This window comes from Gossypium arboreum, chromosome 8, assembly GCF_025698485.1.
Source record: "Gossypium arboreum isolate Shixiya-1 chromosome 8, ASM2569848v2, whole genome shotgun sequence".
Classification (NCBI taxonomy): Eukaryota; Viridiplantae; Streptophyta; class Magnoliopsida; order Malvales; family Malvaceae; genus Gossypium; species Gossypium arboreum.
The window spans coordinates 5,391,701-5,412,363 of NC_069077.1; the positions used below are offsets into that span (position 1 = coordinate 5,391,701).

General features: G+C 32.2%; 4 protein-coding genes across 8 annotated transcripts; 1 reads left to right on the forward strand and 3 right to left on the reverse strand.

Moving 5' to 3' along the window:
• The first annotated feature begins 241 nt into the window (after nucleotides 1-241).
• LOC108465086 (single-stranded DNA-binding protein, mitochondrial) lies at nucleotides 242-3,018 on the forward strand. Of its 2 annotated transcripts, none has more exons than XM_017765396.2 (6): nucleotides 242-488; nucleotides 785-963; nucleotides 1,779-1,987; nucleotides 2,086-2,186; nucleotides 2,479-2,538; nucleotides 2,688-3,018. In XM_017765396.2, the coding sequence occupies exons 1-6, from the start codon at nucleotides 416-418 to the stop codon at nucleotides 2,702-2,704; spliced, it is 639 nt and encodes a 212-aa protein (XP_017620885.2). In that variant the 5' UTR covers nucleotides 242-415; the 3' UTR covers nucleotides 2,705-3,018. The 2 variants fall into 2 exon arrangements, with proteins under 2 accessions (XP_017620885.2, XP_017620884.2); XM_017765395.2 differs by having other exon boundaries at nucleotides 244-488; nucleotides 779-963.
• Nucleotides 3,019-3,827: 809 nt separating this feature from the next.
• LOC108469829 (probable protein phosphatase 2C 5) lies at nucleotides 3,828-7,344 on the reverse strand. The gene is made up of 8 exons (XM_017765394.2): nucleotides 7,030-7,344; nucleotides 6,019-6,274; nucleotides 5,578-5,749; nucleotides 5,281-5,498; nucleotides 5,069-5,176; nucleotides 4,860-4,985; nucleotides 4,547-4,779; nucleotides 3,828-4,371 (listed from the first exon to the last, which is right to left on the reverse strand). The coding sequence occupies exons 2-8, from the start codon at nucleotides 6,226-6,228 to the stop codon at nucleotides 4,152-4,154; spliced, it is 1,287 nt and encodes a 428-aa protein (XP_017620883.1). The 5' UTR covers nucleotides 6,229-6,274; nucleotides 7,030-7,344; the 3' UTR covers nucleotides 3,828-4,151.
• Nucleotides 7,345-10,579: 3,235 nt separating this feature from the next.
• On the reverse strand, nucleotides 10,580-12,907 carry LOC108467610 (protein DEHYDRATION-INDUCED 19 homolog 3-like). Its single transcript, XM_053018273.1, has 5 exons — nucleotides 12,560-12,907; nucleotides 12,198-12,340; nucleotides 11,749-11,828; nucleotides 11,154-11,408; nucleotides 10,580-10,935 (listed from the first exon to the last, which is right to left on the reverse strand). Exons 1-5 carry the CDS (start codon nucleotides 12,633-12,635, stop codon nucleotides 10,827-10,829), a joined length of 663 nt encoding a protein of 220 aa, XP_052874233.1. The 5' UTR covers nucleotides 12,636-12,907; the 3' UTR covers nucleotides 10,580-10,826.
• A 3,393-nt stretch (nucleotides 12,908-16,300) lies between these two features.
• LOC108468010 (exonuclease DPD1, chloroplastic/mitochondrial) lies at nucleotides 16,301-18,982 on the reverse strand. Of its 4 annotated transcripts, none has more exons than XM_017768856.2 (4): nucleotides 18,699-18,982; nucleotides 17,142-17,786; nucleotides 16,736-16,941; nucleotides 16,301-16,643 (listed from the first exon to the last, which is right to left on the reverse strand). In XM_017768856.2, the coding sequence occupies exons 1-4, from the start codon at nucleotides 18,767-18,769 to the stop codon at nucleotides 16,429-16,431; spliced, it is 1,137 nt and encodes a 378-aa protein (XP_017624345.1). In that variant the 5' UTR covers nucleotides 18,770-18,982; the 3' UTR covers nucleotides 16,301-16,428. The 4 variants fall into 4 exon arrangements, with proteins under 4 accessions (XP_017624345.1, XP_017624347.1, XP_017624348.1 ...); XM_017768858.2 differs by having other exon boundaries at nucleotides 18,582-18,709; XM_017768859.2 differs by lacking the exon at nucleotides 18,699-18,982 and adding an exon at nucleotides 18,450-18,582.
• Between the last annotated feature and the right edge of the window lie 1,681 nt (nucleotides 18,983-20,663).

Consider the following 20,663-nt stretch of genomic DNA (forward strand, 5'->3'; position numbering starts at 1 on the left):
AAATTGAGTTTTAGTTTGATTAGTATACGTATTGTTGTGGAAGGTGTGGACTCGAATGTGTTGAAGTACATTATCTTTCTATTTATTAGTTAGATAATCAGAACTTATAATGAAATTAATAAAAAAATATTTTTATTATTAAATATTTTTATTATAAAATTGGAATGAAAATCCATTAATCATTTAATAGAAAAGAGGCTTTTTTTTGTGGGAGTACTAGTATTTACAACCCAGCAGGAGTAACAAGCACATTTAAGTTTAACGGAAAAAGCCCCACAAAAGGGCCCATCCTACTTCACCAAAACTAAAACCCTCTTCCCTTTCCCACTTCCTCCTTTCAACTGTATTGCTTGCTTCATCATCCCTTCTCTTTCCTTGGGTTTTCCGAGTTTGGATCAAATCAAAGAAAAACAGTATGAGTTCATTCGCTATCAGATCGGCAAAGCTCCTTAGACTTTCTGTTTCTACGACACGCAACTCTTCTCTAGGTTTCTCTCTTCTTTTACGTTTATGGTTATGAGATTAAACATATTAATATAAGTAACTGTTTTCATATTTTTCATCTACATGCTTTGTTTTTTTTTTTTCTATGGCCGGCATTACAAAAAAATTAAAAAAAAAATCTTAACTTCATCTTGCAATATGTGTATTATTTATGCTGATCAATGTGGGTTCTTTTAGCAATTTTAACAAACAGTTGATGCGCGTGAAAGAAATTTTTTTATTAATAAAAGTGGAATGCCATATTGGTAAAACTTTGTTCACGAAAATGTTGTAGTTGCAGCGGGTGTGCAACGTACCTCCAAGATGTGGTATTCAACAGGTTCGCTTGATGACTTCGAAAATGAGGAAGCGAAAAACGAAGAGATAGATGAGATTCTTGGCGACAAACCTAACAGGCGTGAGCCACTGCCCCAAGGTGTCAGACCCGGAAAGGGTTGGAATTTCCGTGGTGTACACAAGGTATAACCTCTTGGTGATTGTGTGATATATAGCACATTTGTTACTGCAAATCTTAGATTGTAAATATGGTTCTTGCCTTTAATCACTAAAGGTGGTATAGGATAGGATCCTTAAGTGAATAGACACGATACATGTAACATAATTAAAATAGGCATAGAACTATTTTATATTACAAAAGAAAAACGTAAGGTTAAAAGTAAAATGTAAACTTGCATTCGATATTGTAATGGTTTAGCCTGTTTTTATTCTTATTAGGAACATAAAATGAAAACTATTTATACCATAATTAATATAAGTGAATTTATTTAATTGATTGAAAAGGTAAGAAATATATTAATTAATAACATGAATGTGATTTAAACTAAAAATATTATCAAATTTATCATACTATATTACATATTCCCAAAAAATTAAACCAAATAAAAGAAAAATATCATATCTTTAAATAATTGTTAAAGGGCTAAAAGGCATTTTTCAAAGAATTTGGGGGGCTGCCTTCCCCTGTCCCCCTCTCTGCGAGCCCTGCTTAAATCCACCCTTGCTTAGAAACTTAGGTTTTTACTCTTTTTAAGTCCGACACAGGTCTTGGATGCATATCCAGATATGGATTGAGGATATGATCCTTTTAAGGACTCATCTTGGCAAAAGTTGAACATAACCATGTTGGACATGTACTTGTGTCCGACACCCAGATTGGAGTAACACAGGTTCTAAGCAATCACCTAGCTTTTTATGTGTGTGTGCCTGTCTCTCTATTCATCTTTTCTATTACCTTTAAAAGGAGAGGTAAACAAAGTATTATGCATTTTTTACAGGCAATTATTTGTGGAAAAGTTGGGCAAGCCCCTGTGCAGAAGATTTTGAGAAATGGGAGAACTATAACTATATTTACAGTTGGAACAGGTGGTATGTTTGACCTGAGAGTTGTACGGGACCAGAACACACCAAAACCTGTCCAATGGCATCGAATTGCTGTGCATAATGATATACTTGGGGCATATGCAGTTCAAAAAGTCACAAAAAAGTAATAAATTTGTACTTTTGATACAAAGTCAGATTATCCTAGAAAATGGCACTGTGTTTATCTTTGTGTGTGTCTGAGGAATGGATTTTTTGATGCAGCTCTCAAGTCTTTGTTGAGGGTGACATTGAAACTAGAGTTTACAATGACAGCATAAATGGTGAAGTTAAACATGTACCAGAAATATGCATCCGTCGCGACGGTATGTGGCTTTTTATTGCCCTTATTTATCTCCCTTGTTATCCATTTTATTGTTTTAGGGCTCATTTATTTGTTATCTGTTTTTGATGACCTCATTATCGGGGTAGTGCTATATGAATTTGATCTAAAACCGAGTTAAGTTCTTGAAGAAAGTAGACACCAGCAAACTGCATTCTGCATTAAACTATGCATTGATAATGTTTATGTGGTTTTTTATCTTAAGGAGTTCATCACCTTTGTAGATAATGCATTATCAATTTGTGACATTTGTACCTTGTAATATCTCCTTGCAGGTAGAATTCGTGTTATAAAGCCTGGTACAGGTGTTAACAATATATCCTTTGATGACCTGAGTAAGTTTTCTTTCTAATTTCTCTTTGCTTAAAGTGGCATGTTGATACTAAGTTATCGAAACTACTAGCAAAGGGCATAAAACCTTCTCAGTTAGGTTGCACCTTCTATATCTTCAATCTTCTGATTAATGGATGACTGGTTGTGGCAGGTAAGGGACTGGTGTAGTTTGATCTCTAAGGGCACATTGTGGCAACCTTTTTCACCGAAAATGTGAGCAGCTGACGCTTCTTTGTATATTAGGAAGTTTCTGCTGATTGAGCCAAGATGGAATTAATGCTTAGTTCATTTAGTTTCTATGAACCACTTGGTCATCGTCATCTTGTTTTAAACCAATTGACAAAAACTCGATATGGCATTTTTGCCTTTCTTTGCTATTCCTCCCCTCTTAGTTTCTCCCAATCATTTGAAGAACTGAGAATGTGAATTCATAATAATATTTAAGAGGTTGATATGAGGGACCATTTACGTAAGCAAAATAATTGCATCAACATTTTGAATATTTCCATCCTTCCGGTCCTGATCCATTGCTGCATCGATAAACCAGTTTAGATGATTTTATAAACCAACTTCAAACAAATTAAGAATTTGTTCATGAACATAAATGAATTAAACTAGTTTTATTTGTGTTAAATTTATTGGTTCAAAATCTTATTCATATTTGTTTATTTAGTTTGATAAAGGAATATAAATGAACAAAAACCAAACTACTTATAAATCGAACTATTCATCAAATATTCCCTTGATGATAAATGAGTTTCAATATAAATGAACTGAATAAGGTTTCTTTAATAAACGAGCATCAAAATTTTATTCATAACAAATAAAAATGAATAGAAACCGAACACTGTTCATTTAAAACTACTCTAATAGTATGTGATCAGACTTTTCCTGGCTCAATGACATGGTCTTAGAGAGGTGCCATGTTGATGCTTTGAGGGCAGAGTAATGTGCAACTGAAGATAGTGGCCCTTGTTGGAGTGAAAGAGTACGTTATGGTTTTAGAAAGGAGTTCTCCTTTGAAACAAATAATGTCTTGCAAGTTGACCTAAAGTCTTCATTCTTACCCTAAAGCCTGATTATCGAAGAGATCTGAACTTATTAGGCGTATGAAGCTCACTTTAGCAGCCTTTTTTAAGGCCTGCTCTTGATGGCCTAACAGGCTGTAGATAGGCATCATTGCTGCCATTGAGCTTAGTCAGGCTAGAAAATTGAGAAGATGCCCTTGTTAATGAAGAAGGGCATGTGAAAATAGATATTGATATATATATTACACTGCTCAATCTTTCACTTTTACTTACAACATTCATGCTGTTAGCAATCAAAACTTATCACAAATATCTATCACATAGCTTCTTTTTTTCCGGAGTTGGTCGGTAAAAACAGACAATGTAAACTCACACGATTATCTATCAGATAGCATAAAATCTTTGTCCGGAGTTTGGTTGGTAAAACAGCCAACGTAAACTCGCAAACAATAATTGGCAAAACAACACCTAACTCTATTTCTACCTTGATTCTTAGCCACATCTATTGCAATCACCAGGTAATGCAAAACCATAGCAAGGGAAAAAAAATATCACACCATATTTACTTTTTGTTACCAAATTAGATGTTATGCGACCACTGTGGGCCTGCTTGGCCTTTTTCCTTCCATGGCATCTTTCTTTTTCTGACAGTTAGTGCAGAGAAACGGTCCTTCCCAGCGCTTCGAACCTTGCGAGAAAAATGGCCCAGAGCTCAGAGTTAAACCCTCAGCTGGAGGTTGATCAACTTGACAGACTGCACATCGGAAGATTCCGGAGTTTGCATTCGTGGGGAAATCCTTACCCAACCTGCGACGGAATGGTTGCAACTAACATGTCAAATGTATGCCAATTCATTTAAGACCATTGATCCATATTCTTTCCCACATGCATTGACACCCAACATGAGTATTTCAAAGCAACAACCAAAACTGGAAACTGATTAGCATTTAGAAGAGCAGAGAAGAATTCAAATGATATGAACCTTTCGGCAAGCACGGCAGAACCCTCTTCAAAGAGCTCCTCAACAACTCCAATGGCAGAAAGTTTATTTGTAGTCTTGTTTGTGAAATTTAGAGATTTCTTCCTGAAAAGAATTGAACTGAGCATATTCTGCTTCTTCCTTGGAGTTGAAGGTAGGACCGGTTGGTCAGACGGGATAATATCAACAACCAGACAGGTTGTATCATCCTTTAGGCCCCTCGACCTCAAAGCTTCCTAAAGAGTAATAAACATGATTAGATATCAAAGAAAATTGAGTGAATAATACAAGGAGAAAACACCGGTCAGGTTATCACCTTAACAACCATCTTTGCTCCAAGGTCTGCTGGTAATCCCCGACAAGACTTGGCAGCCATGTCTGAAGATAAAGCATCCCAAATACCATCTGAAGCAATAATAAGTCGACCTCCAGCATTTGACAACTAAATTAAAATAGAAAACAAGTTTCAGGTTTGACTGTTTGGAAGGAAAAAAAATGCATCAGCAATAAGGATGAAGATGTAACCTTCACTTGCTTAACGTGTGGTATCGGGACAATAAACTCTCCAACATCTGTGTCACCGATTGACCTAGAGAGGCATAACCCACCAGGCCAGCAACGAAGTGGACCAACCTACAAAGATTCAATCCATTAAGATAAGGAGTTACAAACGTTCGCAACCTTCACAAACAACCCATTCCACCACCTATAATTCCTCCTATTGAAAAGTAGATTACCTCATTGCCCCCGAAAACATTAAGCCTTCCTACTTCACCCCCGCTGGCAGTGACACGCTCCCTTTCTTCTGCATTCTCTTCTAGCCTATGATCTACAGTCAGGAGAGAAACTATGCCCCCTTGGGTGTCTAATATACACCGAGAATCACCCACGGATGCAACAGTGACAGTCCATCCATCAATCACAACAAATGTGACTGTTGTCCCGGAAGTTTCCCCTGTCAGACAGATAGGTAAGCATGCAGCAGAATTTGACTGAGTGAAAACAAGTGCCATGAAATAGAATCGAATAAGTACCTCTCTGCTGAAATTCAATGTCCGTTTTCACAAAGCCAGCAACCAGAGCCCGAGGAAGGGCTTGAAGCCACTCCTCCCTACTGATGCCTTGCGGTATTGCACTCAAGACGTTACTCAATAAGTTCTCCTTTGCAAAAATGGCAGCTGATATACCATTATGCCCATCAAAAATCTGTGAATAAAACCAATATGAGGAAGCTCTAATAGTATTGCCAAATTTAGATTTATCAACTTGATCAGCAAGGGAGAAAAGAAGAAGAACCCTAAGAAACTTTGGTTATCATTTTTATGTGGACAAATTAAACAATATCATGCATTGACCAAAACTCAACACGGAATCTCTTCCTTCCCACAATACAATTCAATTTCTCTCGTGTTCGTTCTTAATTTCTTGAAAACCAAACAAGACTTCATGTTTTGAAAGAGAAAGGAATAGAATACCGCGAACACTGAAAATGACGATGCTGGATTCCCGGGAATCCTCTGACAATCAGGTTTAACCAGAAAGTAATCTTCTCCTTTTTTGGCCAAAGCAGCTTGTCCGTACTTCACGAAAGGCTTCTCAACTTTCTCGTTTCTCAGCTCACGACCAATCAAGGTCGCAAGCGGAACAAGAGGTGGCTTCATCCTCAATACTTCAGCCTGGCTCATGTTAGTTTAGGTCTTAACATCTCCAAATCTCCAAAACACCCAAGTCCTAGCAATCCAAATGAAAACTATTTAGCATCACCACATCCAAAGAAAAGAAAAACTTGCCAGGTCCATAAATAAATGCTTAAAAACCCAGTTTAGTTTGATTAAAATCTAAAAGACTTGCAATAAGTTAAACAGTATCAATAGATTAAAATCAAATCCCAAATTATCAACAATTTCATATACTATATAACTCATTATTAATCTTTAAAACACATTTTGACCACTAAAAAACAGGATAAAAGTGAATCAAACAGATCAAAAGCTTCCCACAACTTTTTTTTCATCTTTGATTATAAAAAATGTAAGACAAATCCAGATGAATTGAACTGCAAAAAAACCCAATGCAGCAACAACAATTGAAAGAAACGGCCTTACACACTTCACTACTTCAATTCACAAAAATTAAAACAAAAACCCCAGAAAACTGATCTGAAAATTTCCACATATTAACTCATCTGTATTGAACTTTACACTAATCCCCAAAAAAGCAATGAGACAATGTACAAAACTTATCATCCAAAGCTAAATTCTTTACTCATTAAAATAATCGAACTCAAAAAATGTTACTCTTAACCCATAAATCTACAAAAAAGGATTAAATAAAACCAGAGACTCAAAACCAAGCCATTTTCAACCGTTTGATGAGAAACCCAAATTCGATTCAAGATCCAAATTTTAACAGTAAAAAAAATCTGAAAAAATGAACTGCCAAAAGCCCCAAAAAAGTGAACTTTTAAGAAACCCAAAAGAACTCACAGTTGAAAGATGAACGAAGTTAAACTTCAGATCGAGCAGCTATAGAGATTCATTGGGTGTCTGTTCATTTTCTGTCTGCATGTATAAAAAGCATTCCTTTTGTTGTAATTTTCTGGCTTCCGAAAATCAAAGCTGAAAAAAAAAAAGGTAGAGAGAGAAAGAGATAGAAGAGATTCACAGTGATTTGATTGAAAACAAAAAAAAGTAGAGAAAGCTAGAGAGAGAGAGAAACGCGGGGTTCAGGTGCTGATTTTTGGACAAAACTCTTCGATAATGACATTTGTGTCCTAAATCTTAATCCTTTTTCCTTCTAATAAGGAATAAATTATGAAACAAAAATAATACCTCTAAAATAACAAAACATCCCCTTTTTAATAATTTTATTTTAAAATGAGGGTAAATATTAAATTTATAAAATGAAATTTGAGTTAAAGTATAAAGTTATATATAAAATTGATTTTGCCTTATCTTATATATAAAATTTTAATTTAATTATATTTTTACAAATCATTAATAGTATGTATGTATTTCTTTCTTTTTTTGATGAAGAGAAATCAAACTAAAAAACTAGTTACACATAAAATCTCTGAACGAGACTATCTCTTACTTTAACGACAGGAGTGATTACTAAAACCCCTTTTAAAATCTCTTCAAACACTTCAAATTTTGTTCTGTATTAAATGCCATTTCGGCCAAACAATTAGTAATATTATTAAACTCCCTAGGTATATATATTGTATGCCCCGACTTCTAATGTTGTCTAACGTTGGTTAACTCTATTAACAAGAGCAGAGCTCGAAATTTATAAATTTAATATTTATCTCTTTAATATATTATATTATATACATATATATATATATTGAATTTAAAGATTTTGTCTTTTACATAAATCTCATCGTGATCCCAAATCCCAATACTATTTCACTGTCTAGAGCACCATAATTTAAGTTGTTTAATTTTCAATTTCTTTATTTAATTTTTTTCTTCCTAAAGGAAATAAAAAGTGTTTTTAATCAAATATTCTTGAAGAAAACTATGCTAACTGGCCTTTTGTACAAATATTATTCTACAATAAAATTAATTTACTTTTATTATTTTTATATATCTCTTATGCTATTCATGCTCTATATTATATAAACTAATTAAAGAGATAAATGTTGATCATAAATTTTAAAACAAAATGAAGATTAAAAAATTTTTACCATCTCACTTATATCATTTTAATACTCATAAAGAAAGTAAGATGTGATTATATGTCATGTAACTATCAATTGACTATAACCATAATGTAAAAATATTATTAAAAGGGTAAGATATAAGGATGTGAAAAAAAAAGTGAAAGTGGTTTTGACTTATAGTTTTTTTCCCCTTATTTTTCATCTCCTATAAGTCTATATTATGAAAGAAAATCTCTATCAAATTTCCTATTCTTACTGAAAATTGGGTTTGACTTATTTGCTGATCCATCTACAGAGAATTTTTTTCTGTATTAAAAAGAAATTAAAAAAAAGAAGATAATGGAAATTTGCTGTGTTTTGGCTGGCAAGAAAATAAGGTGGGGTTGAATTTTTCCCGAGAAAATAATAGTGAGGCTGAGAGAAAGCTACTTGTTGTTTAGGTGAAGGTTAAGATTACCAAAGTTAGTGGTTGCATGTTTAAGATAAATTAACAAATTTATATTCTTTTAAAAATAACATTTATTTATTATTTTCCTGGTATCAAATTATTCAAGAAACCTAATCGATAAATCTAAAAATATTCATAAATTTTAGTATATGTGATGTGATACATAAATTTGAATTTTTAATTATATATAAAAAACATTATTTTAATTTAATTTTTATAAATTACTAACTATTAACATAATATTATTTATGATTACTGAATTACATATATCAACAAATATTTTAAGATATGTATAATTAAATAAAATAAAATTTCATATATATATAAAATTAAATTAAATCAAAACTTATATATCACATTATTTTCATCACATTATTGTTTCTTTTTCTTTATAATCATAGTCCACCTAGTGGAAATTGCAAGCTGCCTCTCACTAATTTCCATATATATTATACCTTTGACTTTGTTTCTATGAATTAAAACTGGGATGACAATTTAGCAAGAAAGATATGAAATAAAAATTTAAGAAAACAAAAAGAAATCAGAATATTGGGTTATATTATTATTATTTTGTATTATAATTATATTTAGAATATTTTGGATATATTAAATAATTTATATTTAAGGTTATGGTTTGCATTGAAGGGTAGTTAGTCTAAACTTTGTGGGAGTAGTTGTCTGCCTCTTGAATGGAATTTAGTGGAATAAATATCTCAAATTTTTTAGATAAAATAAAATAAAAAAAGAGAAGAAAAATCAAGGCGTTTGCTGACTTGGCCATGTGCTTGTGGGGCCCACTTAGGGTTAGTCACTTATCTCAAACTCATGTGAAAGGCAAAGTGGGCATGCAAATGCATCAACGTTCAAACAAGCAAGTGGATGGATTGTTATGATTTTTCAATTGTGGTTAAAATTTATTCATTCCTTCTTATAGCCTTTATAGATAGCATTACTTCATTGCTTTCTTTCTATTAATCAATCTATGGGTTTTAAGGATTTGTTCCAGTCTTGTGTACACTTCAATGACTTTGTTCATTTTTATGGGAATTTTGCATTGTTTTCATTTCATCACATGGTTTAGGCTGGGCTAAAGTATAGTTTATAAGTACCTAATAAGTACTTTTTTTCTCAACCGTGTTTGGTGTTTAAAGTTTCGATACTGAAATTATTTTTAATATGATCATAAGTATTCTCATCAGTTTTACAGTTTAAAATTAATTCTGTTTGGATCAAAATGATATTTAAATAATTTCACTTTAATATAATAATAGTTTCAAGATTTAAATTCAATCTAAATACAATCAAAATGAGGATGCTTTACTCTTACAAAAATGCCACTCGCTTTTAATATATTGAATGATTATGCAAGAAAAGAAGTTAAATATGTCCTGTTTATTTAATTTTAAAAGTTATAAAAAAGTCATTAACCTAATTAAAATTTTATTTAAATCATTGAGGTATTAAGTTAAGTTTTTTTTTTTATAAAAGGTTTGAGTAATGAGCTCCAAACAATGATTCAACAATCAGTAAGTGAATTTGTACTCATCGACGAGTAGAATAACATACTTTAAATTCAAATCGATCTAAGAGTTAATATCAAAGATTAGAGAACAATGCTGTTTAAATTTTAATTCACAAATTTATGACATTCAAAACTATTTTATGAAAAAAAATTAAAATGTAAAAGAGAAATAGAATCAAAATTTTATTTTGGTGTAAACAATGCGGACAAAAATCCATACAACAACAACTTAAATGAGAAAATGAGGCGCTATACGGTCTAAAATTTTCCCAAACCCAACACTACATCAAGCTCTATTTGAGTGCGTGTAAACTTAGTTATAAAGTTTTAGCTTTTCAATGGGCTTCAACTTTTATACTTTTAGATTGAAGACGTTAGGCCTAGTAATTCCTTCCAATGATATTTATGTAATCTCCATCACTTTAACTCTTAAATATGTTGTTGGACAAAATAAGAACTTCAAAATAAGTCCATCATCGAACATTAAAAATTACACTCATTGCTACACCTTATTTCAACATTTTGCTTAATACATACATCAAGATATTCACCACTAACAGCTTAACAAACCCTAGATTGAAAGTGGGATGAAGGCTCTTCCCTGAACTTGATGTCCATCAGGAACCGGTGTCCGGAAATTACAGCAGCTTTATAAGATATCATCAACAATTGTAGACAACAGCAGCCCTTGAACGCATTCGCATCTCTTTGCCTTCTCTTCCTGGTCCTTAACAGAAAGGGGTGATGATTGGATAGTTCTGTCATCGAAACAAAATATCAGAAACATAAAAAGCCTAAAACCTCGATAGGAAAAAACAATGTTGTTAAACATCTGCATGCCCTTTTCACTTAGAACCGAACTTTTTGAGATGTCATACCAAACAAGAAGGCTATGACAAGATCCATTAGTAAGACTGCCTCAAGCAACCATGGGAGAAAAAGGGACAACTGGATTTAAAACACAGTAAAAACTTACCTTTCGGACTTATTCATGTCAGAACTTTTGTTATTTCTGCTTGTTTCAGTACGAAACGGAGGCTGATCACTAACAAAATCATCAACCATTGGTAAAATAAACAAAGACAACAATGGATCAGGTGCTGAATTGGATGAAGACACTATACAAGAAGAACCCCCCAAGAGGGTCTGTAGGTTTCCTTCCCTCAACTCTTTCTTCAGAAGGGAGAGTGTTGAATGAGATCCACCTTTACGTGATTTCCTCTTGCGCTGCATGTAACCACTTGTTAAGGAAACAAAAATATCTAAATCATGCCCTTACAGTGATGTAACGGTGACCACCAAAGCTAGCAATGCTACTACTACACCAAACAGGGAGAGAAGGACAGGAGACTCATCTTAAATGTCCTTCGATGATCCGAGCATCAAAGAACAGGAACAAAGATGAAAAAAAATAACAGGTAAAATTGAGAATCAACATCAAACTCTACATCTTTAGCAGACACAGATAATGATTTTAAGGTACATGGCAATATGAAAAGAAAGAAATCAAAGATACAACTTAGAAACTCAAAAGACAATTTGTAATAAATAATAACTCAATAAACAAGGATATCTTGAATATATTTCCATGTTGTAGCGTTATATGCGCAACCATATCAACCCCAACCCTCAATGCACAGACCGGACATACCTGTGAACCAAAAAAAAACATCACAAACAGAATTTAGATTCAATGAACACATTCAAATTGGTTAAACTCAAGCTCTTAGTCCAAAACTTAATAATCCAAATTATCAAAATCCATAAATACTCAACCATCAAAAGACTCATTTAAGCTTTTAAGGCAAAGGCTTAAAATCTGAACTACCAGGGGCCATAACAAACAAACCCCTTAAAATTCAAAGCTTAACTCAGTTAAGTGAACTATGCTACTTTGAACAAAATCTTAAAGGATGATGAAAAAAAACAAGAAATCAATATACCCATCTTGCTTGTAAAAATATATAAAAGGGCAGTGAGGGATAAATAAATAATAATAATAAATAGAAAGAAAAAATACCCCATTTTTAGCCTCCACAGGATGCTCATCATCAATGTGACAGCACAAGCCAACGATATCGAAATACTCTGAACAAAAAGGGCATGGGAATTCCTCTCTTATATCATCTTCTTCATCTATTTCTTCAAACCCCATTAACATATCTGCATTTTAGACCCATTTCCAAACATCAAATCATTTTCAATCAAAAAAATAGGTAAAAAAAATTCGTCCTAAAAATCTAATCTTCTTGTAATCAATTTAAGTCGAGTAACTTCCTTTCCCTTAGTTTTCCACCATACACAGCTAAAAAAAATATCAAATATATGTATTTAATCACAAAATGGAAGTGCAAAAGAAGATGGGGTTTTATTAAATCTTACTAGATCGTGATTCAAGAGATGATTGATATCTCTTAGAAGCTGAAGAAAGACGAACACTCCATGTATCAGCATCCATTTCTAAATCACCCTCTTTTTTTTTTTAATTATTTTGGACCCAAAGTGTAAACAATAATTTCTGGAGTTAAACCTTGAATTGTTTAGAGCTCTGGTAATAGATTTTTTTTAAAAGTAAATCACTGAATAAATAAAAACCCAAGAAATTACAGAGTATGAAGGTAGTTAGGTCTTTGGTGTTGGATGTGAGTGTGAGGAAGAAGAAGAAGAAGCTGATTCCTTTGGTTCCCCTTTGGAGGTGAATTTCATCGACAAAAAGGTTTTTCCATTTATCAACTCTTGGCCTTTTATAGCACAGTTTTATTTATTTATTTAAATGGGTAAACTTATAAATTGTCATTAAACAAAGGCTAATATTACAATTTGGTCACTTAATACTTATAAAGTTATATTTAGGTCACTCTTTTGTTAACTTCGGTAACCCTCTTAATGAAAACATGATGTATATGCTTTCAAAAATGTCGTGTAAAAGTGTTTTTGATATGCTTAGTTTAATATTTTATGTGTTTATCGTTATTATTAAAATTATTGTGATAAGTTTAAATGTCTATTTTAAACGTAGTGTTATAAAGTAAAAATAATTTAATTTAAATCATATTAAAATTTATGATAACAAATTATTAATATTATGATCTATGAAATATAAATTTTAAATACTTTTTAACTAATTAATATAATTTATTTGTAAAATTTAATTTAAATTTATAAATCATATTTATAATTTATAGTTAATATAAATGCATAGCAAATGGTTAAATTTTCATTTTTGGTTTGTTACCAGCCAATTGATTTGGTTGCAAAGATTCAAAAAAGAAATCGTTAATTAGTCTAATATTTGAATTAGGGGAGTAATCAAGCCGAGCTGAGCTTGAATATTGTCAAGCTCAAGCTTGAACTTGATAGAACATCTATTTTTAAGCTTGAAATCGGCTTGAGATATAATCAAGTTACACGAGCTCGATTAAACTCGTTTACCAATTTTTATACTCAAGCTCGAATTAGATTCAATAATTAAGTTTAGGGTTAATAAAACATATTAAGGGCAATAACTTAATTTAATAATATAAAAATATATAAAACTTGATAAGACATGCAAGGTGTTCGAGACAAGTATAACTAAACTCGAATTCGGTTTGATCAATAGCTCGAGCTTAAGCTCAGCTTGATAATTACCAAATCGAGTTTAATTTTTTTTTAATCGAATTCGAATAGCTTGAGAGCACCAACACCTCATTTATGCCCCTATCCCCAATCTCTACATAATTGTACGTTTACTATATAAGTGTATTAATAGATTTCCCCCTCAATCTAATCCATGCAACTGCTCTGTCTACTGTTTCGTTGTCTGCATATAAAGTTAATAGGAGCGTTCTATGGTAGCTTCAAAATAAGAGTTATGAGAGATTTCCCCTTCTAACACGCAATAGCCCATTGAAACTCTTGATTCCATCTGCTGGTCCTTCTGTTAATATTGCAAAGCTTAAGGACTTCTCCCCAAACTTTCTTCAGATATTCACAATCAAACAACAGATGACGTCTTATCTTTTCAGCCAATTTGCAATAACTATCAATGTTAACCCCATGGATTGGAGCCTCACTTTTATAGGTAACCAAAGAGTTCTATGCCATGGAACCTTACCATCTTTCTCTCCTTATTTTTTGTCCTGGTATCAAGTTTAAGCAATAACTAGCTTTTTCTCCAACTCCTAGAATCACTCTCCAATTCCAACTTTTATTACGAAAAGAAGAAACATGTCACAAAGACCAATCTTTCAAGCTTGCAGCTAAGCTATTTATAATGATCCCTGGATAGCTTCAATATGGTTAATCATATAGCATGGTTTCATATTTCAAGATTTTTCAATCCAAGCCCCCCTTTTGATTTGGGCTTACAAATTTGTCCTCAATTGACCCTTGCACCCTTGGGGCCTCGTCTTTTCTCTGATTAATAGATCGAATTATTGCTTTTGGCAACAAAAAATTGTCTACATAAAAGATTCTGAACTTGACCGGATAAATTGCATCCTTCCTGCATAGCTTAGATGTTTGGCTGAACAAGAATAAATACAAGTTGAAATCTTAAGGAAGAAGAGTCTCTTACTCACAAAAGGAACACCTATGTATCGTATAGGCAATTCCTCTATCTTAAACCTAGTGATATGATGTATTTCATGTTGGAAAAATACGAAAGTGGTGCAGGACCAAATTTTAAAAATTTTAATACAATTTAGAATCAACTCAATTAGTTAAGAACTATAAATCATTGATAATTTATTACCTAGATTTATTTTGATCCGTTTCCACAAGCTGGAAAAGTTTATTTGTGGTTAATTTCAAACTGTCACTACACTCATTGATAGAAACGATCATATGTCATGTTGTAGGACTTGAAATTAGGTTATTCAAAATTGTTGTGAAGGCAACTTGATGATCTATGATTTGGGAACAAAAATAACACAAAAAGGAATTCAAAATATTTTAGAAAGTCAGAAGTTATTCCTGTGAACTACTATTCTTGAACTTCCCATAGGGAAATGCATTGCTTTACAAAAATTACCATATTTCAAGTTCAAGTTATTCAAAAACCGTTTCGAAGATAACTCAAAGCTATTAATTTCAGATTCTCACATAATTTTAATTTTTACTTTCAATCGGTTGGATCTTCTCCACTATTTTCTAACTCATTGATGGGTGTTAAATCGATCAAAAATAAATTACCATACCTAAAACCAAAATTAAATTTGTAGTATAGGGAGGAGGGTCTATTACACAAAGACTGATCTATCAAGATTTGTATTTCGTTATAACTAAAATGGGTGGTAGGTGGCCACGACTCATGCTAACCTGTACAAAAAATGATCAATTAATTGCCAAGTTTAGTAGAACTTATGTCCAAAATGAATTAAAATAAATAGTAAAAACATGTCAATTAAGCGCATTATCACTCATGAATCACACATCTATTGTACATTATTCCAAACCCCAAGCACAGGCACTAACTCGGAACTTCATTAAGAAAAAACAATTCTAATAAGTCTACATCTCTTTTAATTGAATGAGTGAAATGACAATTAGAATTTTCGTATTTTCATCAATTTGTAGATTTTTATCGTTTTCTCTTCAATTAATATTAAATATTTATAGATAGTTGATTAGAAGTTTAATTATTTGAAATTACCAATAAAATAAATAGTTTAATGTTTTCTAAATGATTTGTTTGAGATATGATAGTTGGTTCCACATGACTTTATAAAGGACGCTTCCTTTAGAATTGGTGATAGAAGATAACACTACTTTGATCAAACTAGGAACCGTTTTAAAGTAGATTTCATTATTTATATTTCGCCATTTGTGAAAGTGGCATCTAGCATTCTATCGGAAAGGTTTTAGGCGTAGAGTGAATGCATAGAAGCTATATGACTTTAGCCTTGCATTTATCCTTGATGTGTTTGATAGATTAGGTTGTTATCAAGAAGGTTTGTATAATAAATTCATTCTTTAGGTCAGTACTCATAAATATAGATCTGATAACCGAACTGCTTATACAATCTCAAACTTCCTCTCTTGAACTTACTTGTTACAACATTCTTTAGGTCAGTAATCATATGCTTTCTTATGTTGGTAAGCTCAGAGAGTAAACATATATAAGCATGAAATGGATGTTAATTTCCAAATAAACATGATTCATATAGTGATTGAATCACAAATGCAGCTTAGCATTTTATTGGTAAGAATGGAGTTTAAGGAATACAACAAATAATTAAATACAGGATAAACCACCTCGAAACTAAGGCTCAACTCTTTTTCCTTTTATTGTTGACATATTCAAAGGCAGTGAAAGATCTTGTGACAAGGTTTGGGAGTGTGAGTTTCAAGTCAAATGTTAACATCTGTAGAATCATTGATAAGGTTCTTACATCAGACATGGCTCTGTGTGCTGAACCAACTAATGGGATCTTGTAGTGCTCTCGAAGTGCTTGTAAGGATGTTCCCGAAGGGAGGTTGGACCCTGTGGATAAAAAGGAATTCGATTTCAATGTCAAAGCTTTTAACTTGCAGCTAAGCCATGTCAACAAAAAATGGGAGGGAAAAGAGAGAGACCTCCGGACTTCATCAGTTCACGGGCGAGAGGAATGGTGTCCATAAACAACCAATTCGGAGGAATCTCATATGAGCAACGACTGAATTCATTGATTAAAAATGGTAAATCAAATGCAAAACTATTGTGAGCACCCCACAATACATAACCCCCGGGTTTCTGACGGCTTTTTATAAACTGCAGCAGGATTGGTATTAGTTGCTCCATCCTACAAAAGGTCCATACAGCACATCATGTTATAAGCAAAACCTAATAATTTGGCTTTAGATGCAATTAGCAGTTCGCCAATGTCATTATCCAGCAATCAATGGGGGAAAAGTTTCAAATTTAACCACTAACACTGCCTAGTAAACAAATTTTCTCGTTTTGATTTCATAAGTTGTGGAAGAAACCCAAGAAATAGTGTACCTTGGAACATCAGGCCTACAAACCATGTTGCTTGTGATGCCATGAATATGAGAATTTGCAACAAAGCATCCGGGATTAACCAAAGTCTGGAATGTGCTGTTTTCACCTCCTGCCAGATCCTGAAGAGCTATCTCGATGATTCGGTCAGCTTTTCTACTAAAGCCCGAAGTTTCAGTATCATAAATGATAAACGTTACAAGGTCGGCTAAGTCTTTGTTCTCTGCAATCATCTGTTTAATACCACAGTACTGAATCTGTTGATGTTTACTTGTTTCATCTGCTTTATTTAAATCCAATGCAGTGCTTGTTGACACCTTTTCATCTACAATTTTACGCACAAGGTTACTTGGTTTAGCAGCCTGGTTAGTCTTGTTTCTCCCACCTGTTTTTGTTGTCATAGGCCTTCTAATCCATCTCCTACTGTAACCTCCTTGAACCCCATACTTGGAAGCAAGTGGCTTGAGGCTCGAACTATTTACATGACTGCAACTTATACCGCGGAAGCTTTCCCAACAAAAGTTAGCTAAGCCATGGATCCTGCCTCTGGGGGCTTGCAACATGGAAAAGTAAATGGCAGCGGATCTCATCGGAATTTGATCTATAATGGATAAATTATACCACATCAGACAAACAATGGACTCCAACCTGAAAATGAAGAACAGTGGAATTAGTAAAATAAGAATAACAGATAAAATATCAACCATATCAAGCCTCAAAAAGATTTAAGTTCATTACATAGTCAAACTAAAACCCGAAATAAAATATCCCTACATGATCAAATTAAGACCCAAAATATGAAAACCCAAGAATCACTATGGTAATGAACCAAAACCCTTAAAACCTTGAATAAAGGAGCTGAGGGTAAACCTTCACAAAACAAGTTTCAATGGAGAAGTTTACAGATCAGACATTACTGAAAACAATTGATCAAGCCATCAAGGAGTGAACTTTAACCCTAATTTTGCACCAAAAATTTAAAATGGTTTTTTTTTTTTTTACACAAAAAACTGAACCCAATGATAAAAGTTTGTTTGTCTGACATCAATATCACAATTAATGGCGAACTGTTACTTCGACTCTTAACAAAACAAGACTAACTATTTAATCAAATAGCACACTCTAAATGAAGTTTAATGCAACCATATATGCTCTGAAGGGGGAAAATAAGAACAAAACTTCAATGTCATCACAAAATACAAATTCAGAGACTCGCCCCCCAAGAAAAAAAAACCCCTAAAATTTGAATTCAAAATCTTAGTTTTTTTTCTCTTCTGTATACATTGAGAAGCAACTTTTTTTTTCTTTTACCAAGCTCGATTGTGAGTTCTTCTACTTCCCTTCACATTTCTCAAAACATAATAAAATCAAAACCTTTCTCTTATATCCCTTCAATTTCCAAGCAAGCAAACACATGAGAGGGAGAGAGAGAGAGAGGCGTGCCTTGTGCAGGGAGTGATTCGAGACGTGAAGCAACGCGCATTACGTGTTCGAAAAAAAGTTCCAAACACACACTTCTGAAAGTGAGAGAAATAGATTCCTTTTTTCAGTTTTTCTTACCTGGAGATAGAAAATGGGGTTAGCCCCTCGTCTTGAGGTTGAGGGATGGTGGAGGAGTGGGCTTTTGGCATTCAGTTGAAGTTGAGCCCCATCATCACCTATAAACTCGGATTCAGCACATTTGCATCGCCCGATCCGTACGTCTCGGATCCTAATTTGGCGTCTTTTATCACCAATATATAATTATATATTGACTAATATCATATTAAAAGTGGGATTATCGATGTGAGATTCACTTTGACTGATTTTTATTTTTATGCTGCATAAATAGACCCTCATTTAAAGCTTCAATTGCTATACATCTTCCTCCAATCTTAGCTTTTCAAAAAAAAAAAAAAAAACAATTAAATTAAACCGTTATTATGCGATCAGAAGCATTAAACCTACTTTAGACATCTTATAAAATTTTTTTGATATTTTCTCTTAAAATATCTGATTAGTTTGGGCCTAGATCGAGTTGGACTTAGTGATTTCAAGGCCCACAATACATACTTTGGAGGGATCAATGCAATTAGGATGAGCATTCGATCGAATCAAGTGAAAAAATTTCGAGTTAATCGAGTTCATGAGTCTTATTTTATCATCCTAATTCAATTTAAAATTTTTTCAAGTCGAGTCGAATCAAGTAAAATTAAAAAAAATTAAACATGTCAAATAAAAATATTATTATAATATAACTAATTACGTGTTAGAGCACATAAATTTGAAACCATATATTTAAAAAAATTTAAAAGAAAAATAAAAAATTTACTTGAGTATGATAAATTTGAATCATTAATTAGGTCCTAAAATTATTATTTATTTTTTAAAATTTAACCTTTATATATGTTTATAAATATTTTAATTTTAATTTTTAAAAATAATTTTAAATTTTTTGTTATTTTGTTGAGAGAGATCAATTTACTTATTTTCAAAATTGATAGGGACCAAAGAGGTATTTACATCAATTTGTTATTCAAATTATTCAATTATATGATGTCATATTCAACTCGAATCAATTTATTCGAGTTGACCGAATAATTTAAATAACTTAAATAATTCAATTCAATTAACTCGAAATTTAATATTATTTTTAATTTTTCCAAAATAAATCGAATTTTATTCGCCTAAAAGCAATTCCTTCCCACCAAAACAATAAACCATTCACGATGTTACAAAATAGAATAAATAAAAATAATTAAAACGTGATAACATAAAAATAAAAACAATTAAAACATGATAAAAATAAAAATACACCTCAAAAGTTAAATAATATATTTATACAAGTATATAATAATACTTTCAAAGGATCAGAAAACAATTATTTAAGACATACAATATAAGAAACGGCTACAATATCATTTTTCATTTAGACTCCATCATAATCGGGTCTAAGTTCTCAAGTTCTCAATGTAAAATTTTAAGTTTATTTTTTTAGGCTGGAGCTCAATTTAAAAAATGGGCATAAAATTTTATCTAAATTTAACTTAAATAAAATGTTAAACTTGAGCTCGGTTCAGCTTACACGTGTTATATTTTTTATATTATTTTATATAAAAATAAATTTAAAAATATAATACATCAAATACACTAAAATATTAAAATAAATATTTCTCACAAGTTGAAAATACAATACTTAAATAACACTAAGATAGTTATAACTTAACAAGTAAATGCCTTTAAAATAGTTATAAAATTAATAATAAAACAAAAATTATACAATATTTAAATAATAACAGTCAAATAGTAGTAATATTACAAAAAAAAATTTTACCCAAAGACTGGCTGTAAACGGGCCTTTTCATACTTGGTTGATTGATTTTGTAACTACTATTTACATTATGATTGAGCCATCAACGCCCAAACTCAGTAGTTTTTTTTCTTTTTTTTTGGTCCCTTCTTTCGGGCAAAAACTGCCACAAAACAATGGCATTAAAAGAAAATGCAGCTTGGCGTTGCCAAGGTTGAAACCCAGATAATGATGAT

Bases quoted from the DNA above. Each gene is read 5' to 3' on its own strand.
- LOC108469829 (XM_017765394.2), bottom strand. From the start codon at position 6,228: ATGAGCCAGGCTGAAGTATTGAGGATGAAGCCACCTCTTGTTCCGCTT. The intron at 5,499-5,577 runs GTACTTATTCGA...TCTGTCTGACAG, and splicing joins CATTGAATTTCAGCAGAGAG to GGGAAACTTCCGGGACAACA. The intron at 4,986-5,068 runs GTTACATCTTCA...ATTTTAATTTAG, and splicing joins CACACGTTAAGCAAGTGAAG to TTGTCAAATGCTGGAGGTCG.
- LOC108468010 (XM_017768856.2), bottom strand. From the start codon at position 18,769: ATGCCAAAAGCCCACTCCTCCACCATCCCTCAACCTCAAGACGAGGGG. The intron at 17,787-18,698 runs GTAAGAAAAACT...CTTCATTTTCAG, and splicing joins ACCCCATTTTCTATCTCCAG to GTTGGAGTCCATTGTTTGTC. The intron at 16,644-16,735 runs GTCTCTCTCTTT...TTTTATCCACAG, and splicing joins TGAACTGATGAAGTCCGGAG to GGTCCAACCTCCCTTCGGGA.
- LOC108467610 (XM_053018273.1), bottom strand. From the start codon at position 12,635: ATGGATGCTGATACATGGAGTGTTCGTCTTTCTTCAGCTTCTAAGAGA. The intron at 11,829-12,197 runs GTATTTTTTCTT...TTTGGTTCACAG, and splicing joins CTGTGGAGGCTAAAAATGGG to GTATGTCCGGTCTGTGCATT. The intron at 11,409-11,748 runs ATCCTTGTTTAT...AAGTGGTTACAT, and splicing joins CATGGAAATATATTCAAGAT to GCAGCGCAAGAGGAAATCAC.
- LOC108465086 (XM_017765395.2), top strand. From the start codon at position 416: ATGAGTTCATTCGCTATCAGATCGGCAAAGCTCCTTAGACTTTCTGTT. The intron at 964-1,778 runs GTATAACCTCTT...CATTTTTTACAG, and splicing joins ATTTCCGTGGTGTACACAAG to GCAATTATTTGTGGAAAAGT. The intron at 2,187-2,478 runs GTATGTGGCTTT...ATCTCCTTGCAG, and splicing joins AATATGCATCCGTCGCGACG to GTAGAATTCGTGTTATAAAG.